The sequence below is a fragment of the Echinops telfairi genome, unplaced genomic scaffold (assembly GCF_000313985.2).
Source record: "Echinops telfairi isolate 266 unplaced genomic scaffold, ASM31398v2 ScPeMD7_7467;HRSCAF=8505_1, whole genome shotgun sequence".
In the NCBI taxonomy this organism is placed as follows: domain Eukaryota; kingdom Metazoa; phylum Chordata; class Mammalia; order Afrosoricida; family Tenrecidae; genus Echinops; species Echinops telfairi.
In genome coordinates this window covers 6,040,999-6,060,640 of record NW_022111368.1, presented here as the reverse complement: position 1 = coordinate 6,060,640, position 19,642 = coordinate 6,040,999, and the positions used below count along the sequence as shown (strand labels likewise).

Sequence of the window (19,642 nt, the reverse complement as noted above, 5' to 3'; positions counted from 1 at the left end):
GTCGGGGGGAGGAGCTGCGGCAGGGTGGGGCTGGGAGCTCTACCTCTCATTCAGGTCCAGCATCCTTTGTGCATTGAGGTGCTCCTCTGGAGCATTTCAGGGTGTCTTCCAAATCATTAGCTGTCTTTTCCAACTTGGCTGCCGATCTCTCAGGTCTCTGCCACCTTTAGTGCATCAGTAAGAATCGTCATCTCTTCCCCATAATTGTCTTCTTTCTGAGAGAACATTTTCTTCAGCAGCTTTCAGACACTTGAAGTTCTAGTGCATCAGTCTGATCTGCTCATCCATCTCTCTGCAATGGGACTCTGCCAGCTCAGCGTGCTCCTCTGTGCATCCCAAGTCCCCTTCAACAAGCACCAACTTAGCAGCCACCTCCTCGTACTTCTGATCTGCCTTTCCTGCAACCTGCTTCCCTTCCTTAAGTTGCATTTCCTGGTGTTGCGTCTTTTCCTCTTTTAAGGCATGGTTCTCAATCTCCTTCATGCCTCTCTCACTCTTAGCAGACATTTTCTCTGCCTCTTACAGCTTCTGCAGGGCAGTGGCCAGGCGCTCCTGAGCACAGTCCAGCTCCTCTCCACCCAGCTGGATCCCGTGGTTCAAGGAGGCCACCTCAGCCTCACTGTGTTCCCGGCTCGCCATTTCCCTTCCACTTCCCGTGCAGGCACTCGGTCCTCTCCTCAGCATCATCTGTCTGCTGCTGCAGAACCTGCATCTTGGGCGTCACCGTCCTGATGGCGGCCCTCCCGGTCATGGTGCCCACCCAGCTTTTGCTCACGCTCAGGTCCCTGCCTCCTCTGCTCCGTGTAGCTGCTGCTTCTCACCCACACGTATACTTTTTGACTGATTTGGATCTTCAGAGAGTTTATGATAGCCACATTTAGGTATCCGTGGCTCATGGCTGAAAGCAGAGAACAACTGAAAGATGTCTATTGGTGTTTTATTGACTCTGCAGGAGGATTTTGACTCTGTGGATCATCCCAAACTGTGGATAGCATTGAGAAGAACGAGAATCTGCAGAGCGCTTCAGTGTGCTCATGCAGAACCTGGACACGAACAGGATACAGACATGAGAACAGAACAAGGGGACACTGTGGAGTTTAAAAGCAGACCCACACCAAGTCCCACAGTCACCAGTTCTATGACCTGAGAACAGCAATCATTGGGTTCTGACATACCAGGGGCTTCTGACTTAAGACCAAGGGTTATGGGTGAATTTGAAGTAAACCTCAGTGCATTCAGTGAGGTTTCCACATCAAGTCCTTCTGGTGGCCTATGCAGGATGCTGTCTACCTGCCAAAGTCCCAGTCGTCTATAGCACATGGCCCGAATCATCGAGGGTTGGGGTGGAACTAGATCAAAAGTGTGCAATTAGGAATATAGCACCGGGCATATTCTACCCTTAGTGTCTATGTAAGTATTGTTCAGCATTTTTTTTTCCTCAAAGAGAGGTTGCTCCTCCCTGTTTACTCACCAACAAAAATTTAGTTACTTTCTCCAGGACTTGAATGTCCCCCTCGCTCCATCCTGACTTGGGTTTCCAGTAAGGTGCACTTAATCGCTTTTGTAGGCGTGTCTCTTGATTTGGGGGTGACCTCAGCAAAATGTTGTATGGCAGTAACTGAACAGCCCCCTCCTCTCCCCACACGCCCAAACATGGACCTCAGCTGCAGTGAGATGTCCTCTGTTGAAGTGGTTTTAAGGTGAACCTATATAGGGGGGGATATATAATTCATAGATGCAAGGCACAAGCCACGGCATTTTCAACAGCCTGATATGCATGTGAAGTTTGGAGAGTGACTAAGGAAGATAGGAGAAGCACTAATCCATTTGGATTTTGGTGTTCTCCAAAATTATCGGAAGTACCACGGTGTCCCAAAAGAACAAGCAAATCTGTCTTGGAAGACATATAGCAGGAATCCTTTAGCACTTAATTCTAGCTCCAATCTAAGAACAATCAGTTCTAATGACATGGTCCTGCCCGTTGCTTGCCCTGAGGAAGACTTGAGTGCTCTACCAAAGCACAGTGAAAAGACAAGATGGTGCAACGAGAGTGAGTTTATGGAGACAGTAATTGGACAGAGGCATGGCAGGGGCAGGTGAGGGGAATCTCTGAGCGAGTAACAATGAGTTTGAGACAAAAATGTTCTGAAATCGATTGCGGTGATGATTGCACAAAGCTTCTTAATATAATTGGATGATTACATTGTATGATATACGAAGTATATGCTAATAAAACTATTAAAAAGAATAGTCCTGGAATGAGAGGATGGTAAGACTTGGCCTCACGCACATTGGGCATGTTGTCAGGCGACAGCCAGAGCCTGGAAAAGCACCGCGTGCTTGTAAAAGAGGTCAGCCCCAACGAGAGAGCGTCTGTGTATTGACACAGTGGCTGCAACAAGGGATGTGCCCCACACACCCTTTTTATTATGAATTGCGTGAAAGTTTACTGAAGAGAGCCGCGTTCCCTTCAACAATCCCTGATTGCAATCTCCATAATGTAACACGCCCCTTCCTCCTTCTTTTCTAATCCTGCAAACATTGTTTGAGCCAATGCTGCCCTTGTCACTCTCAGATGGTCCCTTCCAAGGTGTGACGACTGTTTGCTTTATGGATTTGGTTATTGTTTGGCTGAGAATTGAGTCTTGAGGGTACAAGTTCATTTCCTGACCTGAACAGTGCTTCAGAGCCATGGTCTCAGGGGTTCTACCAGTCTACAGCCAACCCATGAGCATGATATTTTCTATGATTTTGAGTTTTGCTCAAGAGATTATCCCAATTTTTAAGGTAAGAGTTAATAAACGCCGGAGTTGGGATTTGAACTTGGGTAGAAAGACTCCTTCAGAATCAAGTGAGGGGGTGGTAATTAGCATTTCCCCCAAGGGTTGAGGGCAACCAGAAGGGGGGTTGAGAAGGACCTATAAGCTATTTTGGAGAAATTTACTCTACTCTTCCATTATAATGAAGAACCTGTAATTAATTACAGCTCCAAATGAGAACCATTGAGTATGAATTCAAGTGCTTTAAACATATCAGAGGAATGGGGCAAGGCTCTATAAGGGCAAGGCCCTAGGAGGCCTGTCTTTTTATAGCTCAATTCTCTCACTTGCCACCCTGTAGGACAGGGTAGAGTTGCTTCTGTGGGTTTCTGAGATTGTAACTGTTTATGGGCGGAGAAAGCTTCTTCTTTATCCCAAGTAGCTTCTGGTGGTTTTGAAATGCTGACCTTGCCGCTAACAGCCAGTGTAATGCCCAATGCCACCACTGCTCAAAATAGGTCACTGCAAAATATACCAGTGAGTCAAGTGAAGATCTCTTTCCTGTTCTCTGAGAGGTTGCTTCTGGGGCAGACCAAAGGACATGTGCTAAAGAAATCTAAAGTTCAAATACTCAAAGTTATGTTGCAAAATGTCTACATGAATATGTTATATGGACTTCAACCAGAAGATCATTTCACCAGTGATCTAGCTCTATCTTGAGACAATGCTAATGAAAGCCATCCTTCCATGCTACTAGCATCAAAGAGGTTTGATCTTCTTATGAACGCTGTGCTCAGGAATCGGTGCCAAGAATGCAGAAATCCAGGTCTGGCAAATGACCTTCATGTAAAAACCCTTGTACACCTCATATAATCCATTCTATGCTCAGAGGGTTACTGTTAATGTCTGAAAGGACAGCCTACATAGAATAACAAATGTGGAACAAATGCAATGACTATATCCTTTAATTGTGATTTTCTTTTTTTCCCATGAGGCTGAGGAATAAAATCTATTTTCCCTGAAAAAAAAAAATCTATCTTCCCTGAGCTTGAATAAGAAAAATAATATGGAGTGTAAAATGGCCTAGTTGAAATTTTTCTTATATTTACATTTCCCTACAAAATAATCATTTTTACATTCACAATATTTGCTCTGATATAACTAAAATGTTCTAACACTAAAAATTGTTCTCTCATATCATGATAAACAACCACAAGTCCAGGGAATAATTAAGTACACAAAAAAAGATATAAGTCTGTGTTCACATCAGTAACAGGATGGCAATTAAAATAAGTGATAGCTGTAATTGCCCACACATAACTATATTTCAGCAAATGAACAGATAATTATTTCTGGGAGGTAGAGGTAGCATGCAGATACTGATATGCAAAAGAGAAATCATTTCCTAGAAAATGCCATAACTGATTCAATTGGAACTTCAAGGTATTTTAAACATTTTTTCCCTCATTTTGTGGCTTTATTTAGAAAGGTCATTGTACTATGTGAACTGTGAATCAGTTCTAATAATTGTTTGAAGAGTTGTCATATCATGTACATATCATGTACTATAAGGGACAACATTCATTCAATTGTTATAATACTGACGAGAAAACATATCCCACTTTGCCTCCTCTGAGGAGTCAGCCAACGACTCATGCTGACTGAATAGATTCAATGAATAGAAAAGCCCCATAGAGTTTTCTTGGTTGTAAATTGGTGTGAAAAGAGATCATCAGACCTTTTCTGCTTGGTATCAGCTGGGTGGGTTTGAACCACTAGCCTTTGGATTAGTAACCAGTTTCAAACCAGTTGTACCACCCAGGTTTCTTCTGGGTGGTGCAATCATTTAACGTCTTTGGCTCCGTTGAAGTCCACCCAGGTGAGCAACTGAAAAACCAGCCATTGGAAACCTCACTGAACACAGTTCTACTCTGATACTTGGCGAGGCCATCAGCCAGAATTGATTTGAAGGCAACAGAAAGATTTACTGGTTCGTATGCTGCATACATCCTTGTTTCTATCAGGAAGTACCCACTGAGAGCCTACGCGTACGGACCATTGTGCTCCATATTTTAATAAGCATGCAGAAGGTTTCAGTCACCCAGATGTGAACTGTGTTCACAACAGTAGATCAACATAAAAATGTCAAGTTATTTTGAAAGATTGAAATCCCAATTGAAATAATTTTCCATTTGTGTACGTAATGCTTGAGATGTTTAAGTGGTCTCCAATTAGTGACTACCCAGAACCAGTTTTATTTTACAATCTGGCCTGGCCAATCACTGAAGTGAGACTGTCTACATCTGGGTTTCTGGTTTTAGAATTTATTACTTGCTACATGCCTAATATTTATAAAGCTGCAATTTTACATTATTAATTTTAGCTGATATATTTCACAAAATATTTTCATGCTTCTCTATGGGATTTTCTGTTTTGTTCCTTGGTTTCTGGTTTTTCTTTTTAGATTTAACACAGATTACATATTTTGATGAAGAGGAAATTTCATTTTCTCTTTCTTTAGGCACCATCTAATATGAGCTAGGGAGATTGTGATAGAAATTAAAATAAAAGTTATTGATCATTTGATCATTTTGGATCTGGTTATTCATTTTTGATCACTTCAATATAGTTAAAATTTCTTTTTATAATGTGGCCATCATTGAGTAGTGCACACAGAAAAATGAAATGAAAATTAAAGTTCCTTCTACTAGATATGTGAAACCTCTATGAAATAGTCTTCTATAAACCATATATTGATTATTGCTGTAATTTAAGTTGCATTTTTGTTATTTAGGACTACTTGATTCTTAATGTAACGTGCATGATGCTTCTGTTATCCTTACCCCTTTGGAAATGGTCAGTATTCAAGATTTTAGGAAATAATATCTGCTCAAATAAATACTACATCATTACTTCTATTTATATATACCACAACATTGCATATAAACAAGAGAAATTCTCATTATCAAAACTTGGTGTTATTTTAAAAGTTGAAAATTGGTAGACTGTTTTAAAGTGTAACAACAAGGCTTAGTTGTTTGAAATTGTGGCACTCGTATGGTAGACTATAATATAGCAAATAAACACAATAGCTGCAGACAATTCAGACTATATTTAGTAACATTATGCTCTGAGGTACTGCTAAGGGGGAAACAGCAGATTACTAAAACAGTATGTACAAAAGGACAGATGTGTTATAGAAACAACACAAATTGCACACACCCTCTCATATATGGATATTCCTAGGGAAAAAACTAAAATTCTGCAGTTAGAAATACATAGATTCCACTAAGCTATAGAAATGCTGGCAAGCTTTATTCTTTCTTTTTTTCACTAGGTCTCAAATAGTTCTATAGCCCATGTAAAATTTCTATAAAATAAGAAATGCTATACATAACAACTGTACATCCTTTTAAGACATCAGCTGAAGTCAGGAAAGAGAAAAGTGTTAAGAAAGAAAGAAAGAAAAATGAGTTTGAATCCCAGGAGGCTATATAATTCTTTGCCAACCTTTTGTATTTTCATAATGGTATCGTTGCTTAGGTCTTGGGGGGGCTTTTTTTGCCAGTGTAAAAATCTTTCTGTATTTTATCTACTCATTTTGTCCCCATTGTATCAAAAAGCTCCCATGTTGTGAGCCGGACACTCCAAATCATTGCACACAGTCCTCCTTTTCCTGTGGTGGAGGACAATTCACGATCATCCACACGGAGATGGTGTCCCTCTGTTCCGCAACCTCTGGTTCTCGGCCACTGTTCCCTGCTGTGTATGTGATTAAAACAATGTTTGGTCTAAGGGCAACAAAGCGTTCCTTTATCATCCCAGAGACCTTGATATTAAGGATAAACAATGCTGCTCCAACCAATTATTCCATCTCCAGACTCATCCGAAATAAAATGCAGCTTTGATGAGAATTGTCATTGCTCGATTTTATCTGCCTCGTGGTGATCCTATAGGACAGAGTGTAACTGTTCCTGTGGGTTTATGAACCTCTAAATCTTTACCGGAATAGAAAGCTCCATCTCTGTCCTTCAGGGCAGCTGGTGGTTTCAAACTGCTGAGCTTGTGGTTTAGTTAGCAGGCCACCATGTAATTCTTCCCTTTTTTTTTTTAACCTTTTCATGACCCCACCAGGTCCAGCATGAGTCGGAATAAACGTGATGGCAGTGAGGATATTTTGCATTGAGCTTTTAAACACAATCCATTCTCCTTTTCTTCCTTGGCATATCAACACGAATAAATCTGGATCAATCAGATGCTTCTGTAAGAACTTAATTCTCCTCCTTAACTTGGACCTTCCAAAGGAAGGCCAGCGATCAGATGGTGACAACAGGAAGTTCCCATGAGCCTGGAACATCCATCCTGATAGCAATTCAAACTTCTCTTCACTAGCTCCTTGCCTCTTACCAGTTATTCTTTAATTGCAGAATTGGAATTGCCACCCAAGTCAAGAAATAGAACACAAATTGCCCAAATATCCTTATCATTTCTCAAAAGCATTACTGGCTCTTTAACCTCCAGTGGAAATCACTGTTGTGCCGTTTGTGGTGATCGCTTAGCATAGTTCTTCATCCCTGCTGGTCAGTTCCATCATTTTACTAGAAGGGAGTAGTAACTATCGCATTATAATTTAATGTGTATTCCTCTGGCTATAGGATGTTGACCGCTATTTAAAATGTTTACTTAAGTGCTTGTGCATGTCATCTGGCCACATTTTTATTCAGTTGTCTTCTAGTTTTCAGTTCATAACTGCCCTTTCAGTACTCTGATGTGACCTGTTGCTGTTTAACTTTGTTAAAGTATGTTCTCCCCATTGTGTGTGTGTGTGTGCATGTTTCCTTTGTGGTTACAATTGTTTGTAGGCACTCTGTTTAAGAAGTCCTTCTTTCTCTCCTGCCTCTGCAGTAAAAAGATTTCATCCTGTATTTTCTTGTACAACGATATTTACTTTTATTGGATCTAGATCCATAATATTTTAGAAATAGTTTTGTGTGTATTGAATGGGCTAGTGATCAAGTTTGATTGATTTCCTCCACATAGACAGCTCAGTGACTACCTTTTTCCTGTTGCCTTGAAACGCCCCCTCCCATAAATTAGATTTTTGTTTATAGGTCTAACAATTTAACAATATAATATCAGTCTTGGTTAATGTAACTACGATGCCTGTCTTTATATTGAAAAATCAATTGTTCCTTCTTTTTTTTTGTCCCTTATTTCATAAATGTCTTGACTCATATTGGTTCTTTGTCTGTCCATATACATTTTAAAATTCACTTTTCAGGTTCCACACAAAATAAAATTATACAAACAAAATGCTGTAGATGCTTGGATTGTGATTACACTGAACCCACAGATTAGTCTGGGGACCGACAATATCCATACCTTTACTATGTTGAGATTTCTAATCCATAAACATATCCTTTGGATTATTTAAGGTTTTAAAACTTTCCTTTAACTATATCTTAAAGTGTTCAGTTTAGTGGTTTTATACATTTTTGTCAAAATTCCGTAAGTAGTTGATATTTATTGATTCCATTACACATAGAATCTTTAATTATTCTATGATGAGCTTGATTTTTACGTAGAATGGAATGTCACTTGATCTTACTTCTAGGAACATTGCTGAATTCACTTATCAATTTTACATAATAAAATGATAGATTCTTTTGTTTTTTACATAATCTGTAAATAATGATAATATTGTTGCTATGTTTCTAGTTATTATTTCCCTTTTTCAACTGTTCTCTTTAGGGTCTCCAAAACAATATTGAATTGGTGATAGCAGGCTCATGTCTCTTGATCCCAGTGGGTGAGCTTTTAGAATTTCACCATTAAGTATGATTCTTGCTATATGCTTTAAGAGCTTCATAGATGCTTTTTATCAGACTGTGGTGTTTCCCTTATATTCCTAATGTCTTCAGAATTTTTAAAAATTACAAACAGATGTTATATTTTATTAAATGCTTTTCCTGTATCTATTGAGAGGGTCAAAAGCTTTTATTGATTTTATAATGCATATAAACTAAAACTGCAATTCAGAAATAAATCGGAATTGATCAGGATGTCTTATTCTTTTTATGCATTGCTCGAATTGGATTGCTCACGCTTGAGTGAGACAGGCTCTATCTCAGCTCAGGATGACGGTGAGTGGTGCGATGCATTGCCCTTCCTGGCATATTTGGTAAAGCAGTTGGGAGAGTTTTCATTTCTTTTGTTCCTTTTCCCACCCCCATATTCTCTGGAAGACTTTATTCAAGATTTGCACTATTTCTTCCTGATGATTTACCTACAATTTCCTAGAGAAGCCACGTGAGTCTGGAGTTTTCATTGTAGGAAAGTCTTTAATAAAAAGCCAATCCACTGAGTTTTTAGGAGTGCTGTCCAGATTTCCTATTTCTTCTCTCAGTTTTGTTGTATATATATATATATATATATATATATGTGTGTGTGTGTGTGTGCATAACATATATATCACATGTGTGTATAACATGTATATTGCATGCTGCTGTTGTTTTGAGCTGTGTCTCCAGATATAATATTTGTTTTGGCTCTCTCTTGGGTTGCTTACTCTGAGGGAACCCAGTGGCCATGTTTTGAGGCGGTCCTATGGAGGAGCCCACGTGACCACGGTGTCTTCAGGTGGTCCTATGACTGAGGTGTAGGTGAGAATTCTCTGAGACCTATCAATAGCAACAACAGTGAGCCTGCGAGTGGATATTGATTCGACTATAATGATGTGAATGACCTTGAAGGTGAGTCCTCCTGCAAGTCAAGCTTTGGGATCACTGTGGTTTTGCTGACAACTTGACTATGGGGGCATGATGGGTACTAGCAATGACATAATAAACTATTGTTGTTTCCAGCCTCTCAGGGTAATTTGTTACACAGCAAAAGATTTAATGAATTCTATCCATTCCACAGTTGATACCATTTGAATATTTCCAGTGCATAGTGCTTACAATCAAATTCCATATAAATATGTCTACACAGATGTTTGTATGGACTTGTATCTTTGTTTCTCCTGGTTAAATACCTAGGAGTTGGGTTGCTGGTATATCTATGTGTTGAACTTTATAAAAATGTTGTGAAGCTGTTTTACCAAGTTTATCATTTCAATAGCTTCTTAATTTCATTATATCCATAACTTAAAAGCTTCTTCATATTTTTACTTTGCAACAATGTATTTATTTTGCCCATCCTTTTTCTCTTTTTCTAAGGACTCAAATAATTCTTACTATATCCTGTATATCTATGCATAAATAATTTTCTAGAATTTCTATTCTTTTGCTTACCCATGGTTCAATTTAGAGTTTCTGACTTGCCTTCCACTTTCTCAGTATTTTAAAAATTATAACTGCATCTAGCCTAATTAACTCTTAAACATCCTCTGTTGTGTTTAATTTGATAATATATTTTTTGATCCCAGGATTTCCACCTAACACTTTTTTATTGTTTCTAATTTTGGTTGAAGTTCTCAATTTGTTAAAATCCTGTTGGACATAATGCAGACACTTAATGATGTAACTTTCAACTGAAATGGTGAAAGTTCCTGGGAGTATAATCATATTGGCTATCATTTCATCTTATTTTATATCTTCATGTGCCTGCTTCTTTTTGATTATGTAATTAATGAATGGGAACTGTTTTGTAAAAACTGTTTGATGTCTAAAATCCCACACTCTATTTAAGGAAGGGTTTACATTTGTGTTTCCAAGATATTTTTGGGTCCTGTCAATCCTGGCGCAACTCAGTAAATTTCAAAGCTTGGATAGTTTACAGTTGAGCTGCAGCTCCGAGTTTGGGGGTATGATCACTGATGTGATAGCCCTTTCCAGGTCCTAACCAAGGTCGTAGAAGTTCTTGGACTGGGCTCTCTGTCCCAATCACCCTGGGATCCAATCAGAAATCCTGCTGTCTCTTGTGGGTTGGAGCTAGATCCTTGTGTCTCCGGGAGAAAAGTCGCAACATGAGCATCCATTTGATGTGGCTTCAGTCTTTAATTAGTGCTTCACCATCTGCACAGATCACCAGTGTCTTAAAACAGATTATTTTTAAAAATCATGTCGTTTTCTTGTTGTTCTCAGAAAGAGGGTTGATCCGAAATTTCCAGTTAGTATTGACTAGATTAATTTAGTAAAGTCCCTGGCACAAACAGTTTGCACTCAGCTACTGACAAAAGGTCCTGGAAATCTCCATTCATAAAATACTACAGCCAAGAAAAAATCCTACCAACTTCAGTTCTACTTTGTAAACATGGTTTCACGTTGAGTTGGAATTAACTTGACGGTAGCACGTTCTTAGTTTCATACTTTTACAACTTGCATTTTGCTATTTACCATGCTGTAATATTTTTTCATTCACATTGCTTAGTTCACAAAAAGAAAACTGCATTTTAGAATGAAATATATCATTAGAACATCCATCTCCTTGTTCCCATAATTAAAAGACTAATTTTGTGCTGGTTCTTAGAGACCGAAGCACCAAAAAACTCTCTGAAGAGTAAATTAATACTGAATTCTAGTCTAATTCTTTAATCTAAGCAATTAAAAGTTGCCAAACAATCCCGAGAGGGGAGTGTGGCAGTTTATAGTCGATTCCCCCGTTTTCACACCGACATTATATCTGAATTTTATGCCCATTCTTGCTAGAAAGTTTTAGCACATTAAGCTTTTATCTATTTACTTCCACAATGCTTACCATTGGTGACGGGATTTCCATTTTCAGCAGGTATACAAGTAGACGGGGAATTTGATAACGGACTCCCGTGGTTGTTTGCATTTCGGTCTGGAGTCTCTGAGGTCATTTCACATGTACTGGGCCCATCTCGGCTGGTCCAGTTCATGTTAGTTTCAAAACCTGAAATAAATTTAAAGATGATTATCCTTTTTTTGCTGATGTGAGTGGTTGGCTTGAATAAAACACTTGAAGAAACAATACAATTTATCAAATCAAACATGACATATTAAGTTGCTATTGTAAAGTATTAAAACCCTTTAATCAAACTTATGGCCTGCAAAATATTTACCTGTTCACCCAAACGCTGCTAAACATAATAAGACACATTAAATAGTGATAGTCAATTTGACAGTTTGTGAGTTTTACATGACCCACACAGAACTAATGAGGTCACAAGTCAGATCATTTAGCATTACAGTATTGTTCATCTTCAGATTCTTGCTGCAAGAATCATGGTAATAAGATCATGTTTAAAAAACTTTCCAAATACTTAAATTTAAATAGAGTTGGGACAATTTTATATTTAAAATATGTTTTCAACATAATGAAATATACTATTGTCCATTTGTAAGGAGGCCTGTTTGTGTAATGGTTAAGCATTTGACTGCTAATTAAAGTGGATGTGGCTTGAACCCACAAGTCCCTTTGCAGGAGGAAGGTCTGAGAGCTTACAGCCTTGGGATTGCAGTGGGGCAGTTCTAATCTGTTCCATAACGCCACTGCATTATGAAACATGGCTGAACTATAAAAATGACAGCTAGCCACTTAAAAACCACTACACTTCAACAACAAACAAACTTTCTTAGTATCCCGTGCTCTGTATTAAGTGCTCTGAGATAAATGGACACAATAGATGCCATTGAACAGGTGAAATGAATAGCCCAATGCAGTCTTTTTTTAAAAATAAGCAATATGCATGAACTCATCTCTCAGTGTGTCCTACTGTGATGACCTGCTTGTTGCTGTGATGTTGCAAACTATGCCACCAGTGTCACTACTACCAGCAGGGTCATTGATGGTGGGTAGGTTTCAATAGAACTTGCAGATTAAGATAGACTAGGAAGGAGGAGCCTTGGTGGTGCAGTGGTTATGCGCTGGGCTGCAATCAGAATGATCAGCAGTTTGAAACCACCCACAGCTCTGAGGGAGACACACTGGGCTTTCTACTCCCATAAACAGTGACATCCTGGGAAACCCAGAGAGGGTGCCGACGAGTCCGCCTTGATCTGGCGGCAGTGAGTTTGGTTTGGTTAAGAGAAAGAAGGAGAGCATATATCAGGACAAATGGGCACTTGGGGGGGCCTTCCCTCCATCCTGTCCCTTCGCTCCCATCCCCTGCCTACCTTGGAGACCAGCCAAGGCTAAGGCACCTCAAGAGCCTATCCAGCCACATCCTGCCTGACACTGCTTGGAGTTTCTCACCAAGGAGGTGAGATTCTCCCCCTAGGCCACCTAGGAGGCTGGCGCCACAGCTAGAGATCAGACCAGTCCTAGAGGAGGAAGCCACCCTTAGTGAAATGGAGGGGCAGGAAAGAGAGGAGACTCCTGATGAGCTGGCTGGACCCTGTGGCTGCATGGACGTGCTCTAGTCACTGCACAACGCAGGCCCCGGCAGCCTTGCCCTCTGTTGTCCATAGGACAACAATGGATCTGTCAGACCTGTCACATGGAGAGTTCCTCTTAGAGAGTGGGGGAGAGTAAACACAAACAAATGACTACACATGATGGAAAGCCCCAGGGAGAAAGAGGAGTGGGCATTCGACGGGCTTAGTCAGGCTCGTCAGGGAATTTCAATTCAGCTAAGACAGAGAATGAAAAGAAGTCTTGGATGAAATGCTCCTGTGCTAATCAAAAGGGTGGACATTCAAACCACCCAGGCACCCCGTGGGAGAAAGATGCAGCGATTTGCTTCCCTAAAGATTTAAAGCCTTGTAATCCCTATGAGACAGTTCTGTCCCTGTTGGGTCACTAGGAGCAGGGAAAGACTCACCAGCAATGGGTTTGGCTTTTGTTTTTGGAAGAAAAGGAAAGGAAGCCAGGCACAAAGAGGAAAGGTAACCTCCCTAAACTTTGATGAAGTCCCTAAGTGAGATGCTGTTGTGGAAAGAGGTTGAGTGTGGATACCAGGAACTGCCCCATAGGGTTTTGCTTGTTGTTTTTAATTGATGGCAATCTAAACAAAGAAGACCACCAGGTCATTATCCAGGAGATATTAGGAGGGTTTGAAACAATAATCTTTTGGTACGCAGCTGTGTTAATCTGGGTAAACTAGGGAAACAAATCCACAAAAGCTCATATATATGCTTTATATAAAGGGTAAGTGTCCATTAAGAAAGCATCCCAACCTAGTGCTGTCCAAACCCATAAGTTCAACATTAGCCCAAAAGTCTGACACCAACCTACACAGTTCTCCTCCATCTCACAAAACACACACAATGATGCTGACTGCAGGGGGAAAGCTGAATCAGTGAGCGTGTAAGCATCTCAGTGCTGGGAGGGGTCTCCACACGGCTGCTCCAGCACCCAGGGCTGCATCGGGGTAGGTCCATGTGGCTTCTCCTCAGGGATATCTCGAAGGAAGTGAGCCTTGCAAGCTGAAGCAGGGGACTGGCTAAGGCAGCCGGACCCTGCTGCGACCACCAGAGAGCAAGAGACCGGAGAACTCAAAAGGCGAGGCTCACTGAGCCATTTATCCCTCCATCCTTCAATTAATCCCACATGTGTTTATCGGCCAGGTCAGCACAATAAACCCTAACTATCTCAGTAGCCCAGTGCTTACCCAGTATATCACCAGGGATCTTGCTGCAGAAGAGAGCTTTGTTTTTGTAATTACGGGGGTGAGTCAAGCAAAGGGTGACAAGAAGACAGAAGGCTTTGGAGGTCCCCACAGAAAGACATTCAAAGTATATTTTCATAGAGTGGAAGGCGACCGGAGGAGCTGAAGTAAGGTTGAACTCACTTGGTAGCTGGGGATTTGGCTGTTGGGCGTGGCCCGGCAGATTTTGAGCAGAGGAAAACAGTCCCAAAGGGTTTTCTAGGCATCTTTATGAAAGGAGATTGCCAGATCTCTCTCCTGCCAAGGGTGGCTGGTGGGTTCAGAACCAGCAACCATTTGGCTAGTGGCTAAGTGGTGACCCTTTGTGGCCTGAGAGCTCCTTAGTCTTATTTTATCTATTGATCATAGGCTTACTCCTCCCAGATACTTAGTGGATGGGTCCCAATACTGGCTGGCAAATTGTAGGCGGATATCATTGTTTGCTACTAAAGTCTTAGAAAATATTTTCAGCTTCTGATTAATAAATTATAGCCAAAACCTAGACAATTTATGATACAAGTTAGGATCTAACCCGTGCATTATCTGCTAACGTTTTCTTTACATGTATTCTCTCTCTCTGTCCATTTGGTGACTTTTCTGGATTGGTATAAGGGAATAAGTTTTCCTAAACATAAGATATAAGACTGACATATCCCTATGATGATTATTATCCACATGAATCTGAAAATAATTATCATCTCTGAAGTGTTTACTGTATTCCTATCCTCTTGCTAGATGCAGTACTTTATTTAGCTATTTCCAAACAATTCTGAAACAGTGTTACCGTCATGCCTATTTAAGAGATGAGGTCATTGAGGTTTGGAGTGGTGAATCTACTTGCAAATGCCTCCCAGATTCATTAGTTAGTTCTTCAGTAGATTCAAGCTGAGGCAGGCAGGATCCCAGGGTCCACCCAGGCTCATTTCTCTACGTTCTACTTCTCCAGGTGAAGTTTATCTTCATTATTTCAGGTGTAGATATAAAGCATAAGGCTGATTCTGTTTTGTGGCTGCACCCCACATGCCACAATGGTAATAAATGGGCACGTGTACATTGGAAGTCAAGTGTACCCTGGCATTTAAAATAGAGTTGCATCATCAACATAGATGTCCCGACTCTTTGAGGTTATTTTCACTCATTAATATTACCTGGGGATGCTCACTCTACTCAATAGGACCAACCACTGCTCATGCAAACCCTTACTTCCAGTGAGATTCCAACAAGTTGAAGCTTGTGTGCCCCAGTTTGCTAGGTTTTGAATTCAACCACAGTGAGGTTCAAGTGCAGACCTCCCCACCCACGCTGGAAAACAGATGTAAAGGACCTTATCAAAGGTGCTCTCACCACCGTGTATAGAAATATGAAAATGATTTTGACAATAACTAATAAAGAGGAAATTGAGATTGAATTTGATAGGCTCTTTGTGGTGCAGTAGGGACCAGGAGGTCAGCAGTTCTAACCCATGAGTAGATTCAAAATACAAAGATGAAGCTTTCTCCTCCAGTAAAGATTTACAGTCTCAGCAACCCCAAAAGGCAGTGCTATCGAGGCCCGAATGCATTGGAACCAACTCGCTGGCATGTGTTTGGTTGTGTGTTTTGTTGCAGAAGTACATATAAAAGATGCACCTTTTATCAAGTTTCTCTCTATTTATAAAGAAGTCATACAGAGCCTGGAAAGTCAGCCAGTCCCTTCATGGCTGCAGTGCCCATCGGGGTGGTGAGGTGCAAGCAGAGTCAGTCCATTCCAGAAGAAAAGGTGGGGGACTCTCACTGAGCCTGGGAGAGGCGAGTGCTGTGACATCCTGTCGAATGATTCGGAGGTGTGTCTGGGACATCTTCGTAAGCCTGCGCCTCGGCAAGGACGTGGTTCAAGTAGTTTAGGGACATCTTTTGCTATGTGCTTCTACATTGTAAATCCAGTGGGTTAGAAGACCTGTGGTGTTTTCTTTTGACTCCTGAACAGGGTTTTTTCTGTGACCTCTGGTGTTTTAATAGGTTGGAAAAGCTGAATCACATCAAGATCTGACTCAAAGATAGAGTCTTGGCTCTTGTGTGAGTGTAATTTTTAAACACAAGCATGCAGACATGGTTAAGCATAATTTTGATTAAATAAATAGGAGAGTTTTCCCACATGTCTAAATGTTCATTCACAAAATAATCATTTGTTCCTTGATAGTTTTTATACAACTACAATACCATTCTCGGTGTGTGTGCTCCTTATAAAACTGCAGTTTTATAGGGAGCAGTATTGTCTCCCAGGAGACATTTGGTAATGTCTAGGTGGTGCAAACAGTTAAGCATTTGTTATGAATCAAAGGCTTGGTGGTTCATATCAACCCATGGAGTGCATATCTACGCCGACACAAATGGAATCATGTGCACTGGCAATCGAGGACAACCGGCTGACGTGTTTGACTAGGGAAGAGTGTTTCTGGGTCTGGATCAGGATGTTGGAAATGGTCCTGCAATGCGCAAGACAACCATCCACAACCCAAAACCCACGTGGTTCCAAAAGTCAGTAGTGCAGAGCTTGGGAAGCCATGTGCAAGCGAGTCAGCTGCAACTATCAGGCCCTTCTGGTCCAAAGAAGAAAGGAGAGTAGCAACTCAAAGCCCAAGTAAAGAAACGAGTCTACAGGACTGAGTGTGGACCCAGACCATGTCTGCATATATACGGAGAAACCAGAAGACCAGGTGGTGCCCAGCTGACATTAATGCCTGTTCTGATGTACTGCACAATAAATAGATCCTGACGGAATGAGAGAAAAATGTGCACCAGAATGCAGATTCTTAAAATCTTCAGATGTACTAGAATAGTCAAGACTAGAAGATTCCCTGAAACGACAGGATAAGGAAGCCCAAAGAAGAATCAATGCAACGGACTTGTGGCGCTAGAGAAGAATATTGAAAGAACCCAGGGTGCGGGGGGAGCGGGCCGGGAGACTGTCTTGGAAAATGTCCATCCAGAGTGCTTCTTATAGGCAAGGAGAGAGGGACTTCATCTACATACTTTGCTCATGTTGTCAGGAGACACCAGTCCCCGGAAGAGGGCATTGTGTTTGGTGAAGTACAGGGTCAGTGAGGTGGACTGACAGTGGCTACATCAATGGGCTCAAGGCTAGGGACGGTTATGAGGATGGCCCACGGCCCCTAACAACAACAACTCCCTGAGGGCCTCTTCGAATGTTGGACGTGAGGGCCCCTTTCATCTCTATTAGAGATTGGCTCATAAAATACAAATAATAGCCACGAGTACTGGGCACCGTGGGAAGCCATGTATGTGAGATCCAATGGTAAACCATGATTCCAAAGCAAAGATAAAAGGATAAGAGGACAGGAAAATCAGATTTCTGGAAATGAAACATCTAAAAATGAGAATGGGTGGACAAAATATAACTGCGATCACTGAGTAATATGTGTATCATTGTGAAACAGGAGCCTAAATGACTGTGCAAACTTTCACCCAAAACAATGCAAGCTCATATTAAAAAAAAAATCAAAAATCGAACTGAGATCATGTCACATCCTTCTCTCAAATCACGCCACTGTTCTCCTCTGTCATTCTAGCTAAAACCCCCTGGATTACCAAGTCCTAGAGGAACCCTGGTAGCAGAGTGGGTTATGCCTTTTGCGGTTAACCGCAAGGTCAGCAGTTTGAACCCACAAACTGGAGAAGGATGCGGCTTTCTATTCCTGTAAAGAGGTACAGTCTCAAAACCCATAGAGGCAGTTCAACTCCATCCTGGAAGGTCACTAGGAGTCAAAACTGACTTTATGGCTGAGTTTGCGAGGACCTTCCAGGATCGGACTCCCTGCTTATCTTCAGACTCCAATGGCGCATACTTGCGGGCCTCCTCTGGTCCTTTAGTTCTCTGCATTGCTCCAACCTGCCTTTATTTTCCCGCTTTGTTCAGGGCTCTGTTCAAATCATGCTAGGACAGAAGGGGTTTTTCAGACCACTGTCTAGAAAGTAGCTCCCCCTCTTACCCCAGGACTGTCCCCATCCTCCCCTTAACTTATCGATATCATTCTTATCTATGTGTGATAAATGACAGATCTTTTTGGTCTCTTTGTTTGCTTTTGGTCTCTTTCCTCTGGAATTTCGTCTATATAGATGCAAATACAATGTTTGATTGATTTTGGTCATCTCAGTTCCTAGAACAGGGTGTGGAACATAGTTGGTGTTCAAAGATTCTCCCTTCAAAGAAAGAATGAATGGCTTACAGAGGAACATTGTTATAAAAATCATATTTGCTAAAATGGTTTTGGAAAAGATTTAAAAGAGTCGGCAAATTTTCTAAATTTTAAAATTTCTAAATTCTAAATTCAGGCAAAGGGTTAAGGAAAAAAAACATACATCACAGTAAACTCTCCCAATTCAGATGAGGTTATCTGAGTCACATGAAAAAAATTTCCACTGTTGATATGCCTTGAATACCAATCGTCATTCATTTAAAATTCAAACATAAGACCAGCATCTCATTATTTGAGGCAAATAATTTTTACACATTCAAAGAGTCAGAGCTATTTGTGTTCTGTGTAAGAGCACTAACCTGTCAGTGGGAAAGCCTACACAGATTTAAAATATATCCTGGACTCATAACTCAAAGTTATTTTTCCACCTTGGTTCTAATAAACATGGTAGATACAGATGTATTTCATATTTTAAAATCTTGCTTCATAACCACTAAGATCAGGAAGTTAGTGAGTTTGGTAAGCATGCTTATCTCGATGCTACATATTAGAGGATCAGTGGTTGTCAACCTTCCTAATGCTGCATGTTGTGGTGACCCCCAGAACCATAAAATTATTTTCGTTGCTACTTCATACCTGTAATTTTGCTACTGTTATGAATTGGGCGACCCCTGTGAAAGGGTCGTTCAACCCCGACAAGGGTCGAGACCCACAGATTGAGAACCGCTGGTCGAGCTCCTTACTCTCTGGGAAGGGGCAGAGGTGGGTTGAGGAGCAGTGTGACTTGCTGGCCTTTCCTTTGTGCTTCTTCCACACTCTGAGAGGGCTCCATGCCTGTGCAGCTAATGTCTTTGTAGCTCACAGCTATTGCAAATATGCCATTGGCTTTGCTTTAGTTTCTCATTTTGCAAACATGTTCCTTTCTCCCCCTAAATTTTTATCATGTCTATTCCTTTTCTGTAAAACAAACAGATCCACTCAAAATTATATAAGCTATAATCTCTGGACAGACCCAATATGTCCCAGGAACAAAATGTCCTGGAAGTAATTTGTATGATAAGATCCCTACCCCAGATGACCTTGCAATGACTGGGGAGAAGAGCATGTGTGACATTACTGAATAAGATTATAATGCAC

At 40.8% G+C, this 19,642-nt stretch overlaps 1 protein-coding gene and 1 pseudogene across 1 annotated transcript in view; both read right to left on the bottom strand.

The window, feature by feature from the left end:
• MYO16 (myosin XVI) overlaps positions 1 to 19,642 on the bottom strand; it is a 580,058-nt gene that overhangs the window by 47,558 nt on the left and 512,858 nt on the right. Inside the window, exon 32 of the mRNA XM_004704405.2 lies at positions 11,457 to 11,615. Within this exon, the coding sequence (XP_004704462.1) occupies positions 11,457 to 11,615 (159 nt within the window). The remainder of the gene's footprint in view (positions 1 to 11,456; positions 11,616 to 19,642) is intronic.
• Positions 40 to 751, bottom strand: LOC105978778 (annotated as a pseudogene).